The 8,691-nt window shown below is 43.2% G+C and overlaps 1 protein-coding gene across 1 annotated transcript; it reads right to left on the reverse strand.

Annotated features, from left to right (window-relative positions):
* Positions 1-4,294: 4,294 nt before the first annotated feature.
* LOC102378857 (fatty acid-binding protein, adipocyte) lies at positions 4,295-8,691 on the reverse strand. The gene is made up of 4 exons (XM_006021748.2): positions 8,509-8,691; positions 6,520-6,692; positions 6,227-6,328; positions 4,295-4,532 (listed from the first exon to the last, which is right to left on the reverse strand). Exons 1-4 carry the CDS (start codon positions 8,579-8,581, stop codon positions 4,476-4,478), a joined length of 405 nt encoding a protein of 134 aa, XP_006021810.2. The 5' UTR covers positions 8,582-8,691; the 3' UTR covers positions 4,295-4,475.

Below are 8,691 nucleotides of genomic sequence, written 5' to 3' on the forward strand. Positions count from 1 at the left end.
CTTCCGAAAATTTGGCCATATAGGTCACAATTGTAACAGCTGGGATTCAACATTTTTGAAAATCCAGTAATTTTTTAGAGGCCTATGAGAATCTGAGATCTCTTGAAAGTCAGATACCAACTGTGGGTGTGACCCAGAGGAATTTGTCCACCTCATAACTGAACCATGTTCGTGCTATCCTAAGGGCAATGTTGTATATCTAATTCCAACATAATCTTTGATATTTATATACTTTCTGCTCGAAGTTAGTGCTCCTACCTCTAAGGACATAATTCCTGTTTCAACATTTAGTATTTCTGACTGGAAACTATTTTGTTTGTCATAAGTGTAAGCTATGCCTTCTGGTCCAAAAGATTTAAATTTTAAGGAGTATTGAACACAAGGTTAAATTTAATATGATATTCAAGGAGTATGACTGACTATGATTTTGGAGATTTCACTTAAGTTCCCATTTTTTATCGTGATTTTATTTATCTGTCCTATAAACCTGCATGAGGAGTACAAAAACAGAGTGATTAAGGCAGCTTCTTATGTCTTGAGAGATATCAGTGAGAGCTTTTGCTGGCTCTGGACATGTGCTGAATGCTGCCTCTGCTTGTACCTGGCCATTGCAGCTGGAGAGTCAAAACTGGCTGGATATGATGGACATAATTCCTTTGGTGTCTTTAACATACTAGCCTGCTGGGCTCAAGTTCTGTCAAAGTATCTTGGAGCAGACACGCATAAAGCTAGTGTCGTCTATGTGGCCCTTTGAACAAACTATTTTTATTTCTACACTGAGAAGATTTCTGACAGCTGAATTATCAAATTATCTTCATCAATGCTCACATTACCCTTTGGTTCTCAAGTAAGTATGTCTGAAGCATAAGTATTAGAAATATTCCTTTTCTAAGAAGGTATTAGTGTTGTACTGAGAATCTGATTTCCTTTTCCTAAGGTTCTGGCTACATGAACAAGTCACAACAAAATGTGCTGGAATATGACCTTACAGCACATCCACTTTGTGGGAAGGGTTTGTATGGACTTACTTGCTCTGTGCTAAGGGTGAGGCAGTGTACCTGCAGTGGAAGTGAAGTAAGCTACCCCTTCCCTGACAAAGAGAAGAATTTTTCTCCATCTCCTTTATGACAGCTTCTCTAGTCTTAAAAGTTGCCATTGTTGCCTCTTATTCTTTTGCTTCAGGCTAAACATGCCTACTTCCTTCAGCCTTTCCTCATATGGTTTGCATTCCAACTCTGTCATCATCATCATTTGCCTGTAAGTACTTTTCAGTTTCTCAACTGCTTCTGTAAAATACAGTGCCCCAAACTGGAGGCCTAACCAGCACCAAGAGAGTGCTAAGAACTCCTAATTTTTTTATCCAATGCCTCTGTCAACACAGTCCAACACTGCATTTTTTGGCAGCATCACACTGCTGACACACATGGAGTCTGCAGTTCACCACAGCTCCCAGATCCATCTCACCCAAGCTAGTTATTCTCCACTTTGGTCGATGTAGCATTTTACAACTGCCTTTGGATCTCATTTCAATATTTATATCCCATTTCACGAAATGATCAAGGTCTTTTTATGTTTTAGCCTCCCATCAAAGATCTTTGTAACCCCACCCAGTTTTGTGTCATCTGCCTGTTTGATCAATATAGGCTCAATTCCTGCATCCAAGCCTTATGGAAAATGATAAATAGAACTGGGCCCAGAACAGGCCACTGAGGAGCACATTGTGAAACCTCCGGCCAATCTGATAACTTTGTTGAAGGTTACTGTTTATCGGGAGTCATCCAAACAATTATGTACAATATTTCTGTAGTTATTTCTGTTCTGCTAGTTCTAACAGTAGTTCCATTTAGTGCACGTTTCTGAGAATATGTGAATGCATCAAAAGTCTTTCTGAAGTCCAAGTATACCAAAGCCACTGCATTCACCTTAACCATATATCTTCTCAAAGAAAAGAATCAAGTTAGCTTGTTCTTAACAAAGTCCTGATAACCATTAGTGACCAACCCTTCAATCACCAGATTTTACAAGTCACCTGATCCCAAGGTTCCCCTTCTTTCTCCTGATCCTCAAACTCTGAGTCAGTCTTGGGTTCAGAGTAGGAAGGATTTGGGGCCTCAGGAGGGGATGAGGTAGCATCATTTTCTGAGGATACTTCCCCCTTAATGGGTTCTATGAGGTTTTTTGAACTCAGCTCTCTTATGGGCCACATTTTCCTGGGTCAAACCTTCTGTGTGTCAGCTTCATTTCTGGTGTGAACCCCTGGGAGCTGGGTTGAAGGGGTTTTGGTTGCCCATCATCAGCTACCTCAGGGGTTGGGAGGGGGGTGGGAATCCTGAGACAATTATGGGTCAGATGAGGCAGGTTTTCCCTGCTCTCAGGATTTAGCTCCAGCAGTAGGAATTGGGATGTCTCCTGAGTAGATGAGAGTCCAACTTCCTACTGCCTGTAGCCCCAGCAGAGGCAGGGTTGCACTTTGTAGGAGACTCAGTTCCTCCTTTTCATTCCTCAGCCTGGGTTCACACAGAGTTGTCCCCCTGCATGAATGAGGTTGTCCTTACAGCAGCCTGCTTCTCTACTGGGAGCTGAACAGCCAGGAGAGTTGGGCTTCTGCAGTGAAAACATGTAGTCTCTTTTGTGGCAAAGTATCATATCAGAGCCTGCTTTCAGGGCGGGTGATGTGGCTGACCACCCAAGGCACTATGGTCAGGCACCAAACACACACACCACAGACCATGCACCATATGTGTGAACGGCCTGCATTCACAGCAGTGCTCTCCTCCGCACCCTGCCCTGCCCCAGGCCGGAGGAGTAGTGCCCAGCCCAGCCCCTGACTCCAGCTCTGCTCAGGAAGAGTTGAGCCAGGCACATGCAGGCAGGGTGGCACCTGTTTCAGTCCACCTTCCTTGCTTCTGCACAGCAGCAGTGGTGCCCAGCTACCTGCCTGGCATACCATGCTGGTCTGCCTATTTGCCAGACTGTGCCCTGAATTTCTGACCACCTGCCTCCAGCAGTGCCACTGAAAGTCCACCAACATACAAGTTTGCCCAGGGTGCCATTTTCCCTAAGGCTTGCTCTGGATACCATGTACTGCTGCTCAGCCAGTGAGTATTGCAGGATGGTTTTCAAAGATATCCCCTCATCCTTCAGAATCATAAAGACAGGATATGCTTCAGTTCAGGGGCTTTACAGCCAAGCAAGATTTGATAAATGGGGTTTGTTATCTTGTCATGGTGAGCCAGATTCTCAGCTAGCTCATCATCGCCAAGATAAAGGGGAAAAACGGGGTGGGGGGGGCATTCAAACTGAGCAGTATGTCTTTTACCTTTGGACAGCCTGGCTGTAAAACAAAGCCACCCCTGATTATGATGCTTTGTTGCACCGTCTTCTTCACAAGCTTGGAAAAAACTGGTCACCTGGGAAGTGTATCTGACATTGCAGTAGCTCATCAGTTTTCCATCTGCCAGACAATATTCCTCCATTCTGACAGTCGGGGGCAAGGAGCCACAGGCTGTGGGCTCTTCAGAAATTTGAAAAAAAAAAAAATCTCTGATGGTTAGAGCTGGCCATCCTGGCCTGGAAAGGATTAAACAAGAATGGTTCCTCCCCTAAAGCAGTAGCCAGAGAACTATCGGGTGGGGGGGAAGGGGGAACAGTATGAGAAATGAAAGTAGAGGAGTGGATAAAGTTATAAAAATAATAAAAAGGCATAAAGGAGGAGAGAAATAAAGGACCACAAAAATCCTAAAATAAAGAGGTGGAAGGAAAGATTGGGGCAGAGAGGAATCTGCCAAAGCTTTTAGTTTTGGCTTAGGGGGGCAGGCCTATTATATACATGGAAAGCAGCAGGCCTAGGCTCACCAAAACTATAGGCTTCTCTGTTAGGGAGGTCACTCAGTAAGGGGGATGTGTGTGGGGAAAGGGACAGAGAGAAGACACAGATTTAAAAAAAGACAGAATTAAGCTCAGGAGGGGTTTAGATAACCAGAAAAGTACAAAGGGCAACAGGAAGCAAGGCAATTTTGAAAGTTATCTTGCCAAGTATTTCAGCATAGCTAGCAGGCATCAAGAAACAGAGACAGGGGTTAAGAAGTTGCCTCAGAGGCCAGCTCTGTTAAGGGAACAGAAGACACAAGTTTCAGTTTGTAGTTTGACAGTAAATGACTCAACTGGTTTCCAGTCGAGTTTTCAGCAGTGAGGCGGACCAGTGTTTCGATACCATACACTGCCATGTTGAACTCCTCCCCCTCCTCTGTGAGACCCATTCTGTAGCTTAGACCATACTGGACAAACTCCAAGATGCTTTTTCAAAACAGCTGAATTATTTTATTATTATTCTAAAAGCACAGCAGTTACAATAATCTATTTTGTTTGGAGTAGATCTGTAAACCAGTTTGAAAAGCAGCCAATTTGTGGAGCTTTGCTCCTTAAAAACAACTTGGTACTCCACAACTTTGTCTGGTGTGAAGATGGTTGGGAGTTCATGAAGAAACTCTCTCATAAACTCTGGTGCTGATAACATGGTTCATGGAGCACTCCTAGAAGGAAGACATATTGCAGTTATTAGACAAACTGGTGAGAAATTGAGAAGCCTTGTACCAGGATTTAGATAAGTGCATTTCTGTTCGCTTCAAGCAATTACTAGCTAAATGCCATTTAAGAGATGCATGCTTTTTTCTTCAGAGTTCCAAGTATAGGACCAAAGAAAGAGGCTAAAGAGGGACCCAAGAATCTAGGTCAAGCCCTTCTATCAAGGCAGTCTCTTTATATAAAAAACCCCTCTAACAATTTTCTTAAAAAGCCTCCAGAGATGGACATCTCAGTACCCTTTGGCAGCTTCTTTTTGTGTTTTCACTCCTTACATTTTACCCCTTGTATACTTCACACCCAGCCTAGATCTTTTGTTAGGGGAGGCAGATTTTCTGTTCCTTCTCCAGTCTCTTTATCAGCTTCCTTTGCATGCCAGAAGATTATTTGGACAGCAAGGGGCAGGGGTGAGAAGGGAGAAGGAGGAACTGCTGGCCTTCCCCACCTAGTTGTCTTTTCCAGACTAAAAAGGCAATTCCATCAGCTTTTCCTCATAATTATTATTCTTACTACAGTTTAAATGTTCCAATTTGTCATCTTTTTAAGTGCGGTTCCCAAAATTGGACATTATTAATGCTGATGCTTCAGCTACAGTACACAGTCTCCTGTGTGTCACCACACTCCTTTTAGTACCTTTCAGAGCAGGTTTTTCCTCTCTCCCCTCCCCAGCCTATTCACAGAATTAGTTTGTTAGCATTTGGTGCACAGGTTGCAGTAGCCTGACTTACAATAGAAGTTGCCAGTACATTTTTAATTCTAGTGCTGGATTTAGAGTTACCAAAAACTTTAATTTTCTAGCAGGGAATTAAAACAAAAAATTAAAGGAAAACTGCAGAGAATCACTATCACAATCACAAGCCAGTGACAGATCATGCATCACCAAAGTCAGCTTATTATAATGCTGAATCATGAAGCAAACTTGCTAATCATTGCAATGTTAGGTTAGCCCTGTGGTGAAAGTGATTCTGAGGGTATTGTGGGAAGCCATCCTGGCTTTACAGTATTATTAGAGACTGTCAGTTTTAATGAGTTCTTGTGTCAAAATTTTGAATATCTTTAGATCAGTGAGGGACCAGCCACACCAAGACCCTTGTCCTGTTCAGATTCCCCCTTCCACGTTAGTTTGAGGTACAGTGTAAGCCACAAAACACTGCATTTTTCTGTGGAACAATGTAGTATATTGGAAATTGTTGTTAACACACCCCTTCTTCCTTTTCCTTCCTAACAGGTATACCTCCCATGTTAATGTTACACCCGAACATGCCAGTTTCTCATGATTTTAGTAAAGAATTCAATTGAGTACCATTTCTCACTCCAACATGAACATTGTTGCTTTGTTGAAACCCAGGGGAGCGGAAAAGAGTTTTATTCTGTGCCCAAGTTTAGAAAGTTTAACTTGGTCCCAATGTAGACCAAGGGAAGGTCTAGTGCTGGGGATTTCACTGTGTGTGGAAAATTGCTTTCTTTGCCTATTCTTTTTACAAGATGAATGCAGACATCTTTGAAAACTTTCCAGTGCCAACAGGGCTGAGTTCTGCGTTACCTCTTACTTTATTGGGGGCCAGGGTTTCCTTCTCCCTGCCCTCCAGCATTAGCAATCCAATGACAGTTTACCATGTCATGCTACAAATAATAGCACACTCACCACCAGTAAGTTTCCATCAGCCAGTTTTCTCCTTATTGTGGTCTCCTTTCCATCCCATTTCTGTAACTGCTTCAGCACGCCACCCTCTAGTATTATGATGCTCTGCAGAGACAAATAAGATGCCCCTTTTTATCCAGAATCCTACAGGAAAAAGAGATTTGCATACAAGACCCACAGTAACTTAACTCAGTTGACTAGGTACATTTGTAACTTTGCAAAGCACTTGTGCTGCTAACCTAAATTGTGATTCAAATTATCTCTCATCCCATAGTCTTAGAAATACTTGCACTTACCCTGACTCTTCTGTCATCTGCTGTAGTTTCCTCAAACTCTTCACCCAGCCTGAAGGAAATCTCTGTATTTTTGAAGGTGCTCTCTGTTTTGATAGTTATCACATCCCCATTGATGCTTATGATTACGTTTGGTTTGGCTACACCTGCCATTTTCCTGGTAGCAAATCCAACACCTGTAAATTGGACAAGACACCAAATTAATTACTCCCTTCCAAAGCATCCTCTTACCTAGTATTGCATTTCCATCAATGAATGGGACAGAAGTCAGAAATTACATTTCCACCCAAAAACTGCTTCTTGTACTCTTCACAGAAGCAGTCATTAAACAGTTGACTGTCAGAGAGAGTCTGAAACCAATCTGTGCAGTATGAGGTCAGGATATTATCTGCACTACTATTAACAATAACAAAGCACTTTTCTAAAGCCTAGTAGGAGACTAATACTGAGGGCTCAGACTTTTGTTTGCATATGCCAAAAACCCTGATAACTACAGTCAGTTTCACCAAGTTATACTATATTTATAGCATGATTAATATGTAAGCATCAGAGCTTTTCAAAAGCTATCCAGCACAAATAGGTCTGTAGTATGTATCCTAACAGTTTGAACTGGAGGTGATCCTCCCCCTCAATGCGGCACTGGTCAGGCCGCAGTTTGAGTACTGCATCCAGTTCTGGGCGCCACACTTCAGGAGGGATGTGGACAACTTGGAGCGGGTTCAGAGGAGGGCCACCCGCATGCTCAGGGGTCAGCAGAGCAGGCCCTACGAGGAGAGGCTGAGGGACCTGAACCTGTTCAGCCTCCACAAGAGAAGGCTGAGGGGGGATCTGGTGGCCTGTTACAAACTAGTCAGAGGGGACCAGCAGGCATTGGGGGAGTCCCTGTTCCCCCGAGCACTACCAGGAGTGACTAAAAAAAACAGTCACAAGCTGGCAGAGGGTAGATTCAGGCTAGACATTAGGAGGCACTACTTCACAGTCAGGGCGGCTAGGATCTGGAACCCACTTCCAAGAGAAGTGGTGCTGGCTCCTACCCTGGGGGTCTTTAAGAGGAGGTTAGACGAACACCTCGCTGGGGTTGTTTGACCTCAGTACTTTTTCCTGCCATGGCAGGGGGTTGGACTTGATGATCTGCTCAGGTCCCTTCCAACCCTACCAACTATGAAATTATGAAACTATGAAACTGGTGAAGAGAAGCCAGCAATATGTGCCCCCCCCCCGCCCCCGAATATATAGGGTAAAACTTTGAGAGTCTCACTAAGAGCATTAACACCAAGTCTCACTTCAAAGTTTTACCTCACCCTGTATACAAAAGGCTGATTTGTTAGTTTGTGCTGAGCTGCTCAAGGTGCGCTAACTGCATTCAGTTGGTAGGCATACTTTTTAACCATTTTACCTGGAGTCTGTAACTTTAAAGAAACATATTACCCATCTCATTCACAGCTCTTTAGAATCCATGCAATTAATTATGACAATACATACCAGCCAGCCACTTTCAAGTTTAAATGGAGTTTCCTGTATTTTGGTAATTAAGAGAACCACAAGGTCCAGTACTCCAGTATCAGCATTAAGATGTTTAATTAGAGTGCTGTCTCTTTTCCAGAGTGCAAAGCTGAGCTCCTATCCTATTTGACTATAGAGACATTGGAGATACAAAAGGTAGGCAGAAAGCATGTTCTGCTTCCCCCGCAAATAAAAATAAAATAAAAGAGCATTAGCTAGTGTTTCTAGGTGGGAGGCATGTCTAAAAGCTACAGTTCAACAGTTTCTTCCAGTCCATTTCTTCCTACAGCACAAAAGCCTGACCTCACTAAGCAGGCAGTTACATTTCCCACAAGCTTCATAGTTTAAGACAGTCCAATTAAGTATATATCCTGTACAGCAAAGTTCTAAAATCAGAGCGAGGATAACTGGAGTAAAGTGCACACTCAACATTCCTTACCTAAGGAGCTCCAAAAAAAGCCAAATACAACCCCAAATAACATTACTCACCCAGTTCTCTCATGTAGTCCTCAAAGTTCTCACTGGAAAGCAGTTTCCAGGTTCCCACAAAGTGCTCACACATTCTGCTAAGCAAGCCGGGGTGGGTACTTCCCCAAAAAAAGAAAATCAATTGACAGAAGACAGGAGAGTGGTATAAAGTGAAACAGACCTGCCAATTTAAAAAGGAGGTCT

The sequence above is a fragment of the Alligator sinensis genome, unplaced genomic scaffold, assembly GCF_000455745.1.
Source record: "Alligator sinensis unplaced genomic scaffold, ASM45574v1 scaffold340_1, whole genome shotgun sequence".
Taxonomy (NCBI): Eukaryota; Metazoa; Chordata; order Crocodylia; family Alligatoridae; genus Alligator; species Alligator sinensis.

Bases quoted from the DNA above. Each gene is read 5' to 3' on its own strand.
- LOC102378857 (XM_006021748.2), bottom strand. From the start codon at position 8,581: ATGTGTGAGCACTTTGTGGGAACCTGGAAACTGCTTTCCAGTGAGAAC. The intron at 6,693-8,508 runs GTGAGTAATGTT...TCCAATTTACAG, and splicing joins GGACTACATGAGAGAACTGG to GTGTTGGATTTGCTACCAGG. The intron at 4,533-6,226 runs GTGAGTGTGCTA...TCTTCCTTCTAG, and splicing joins CTGATGGAAACTTACTGGTG to GAGTGCTCCATGAACCATGT.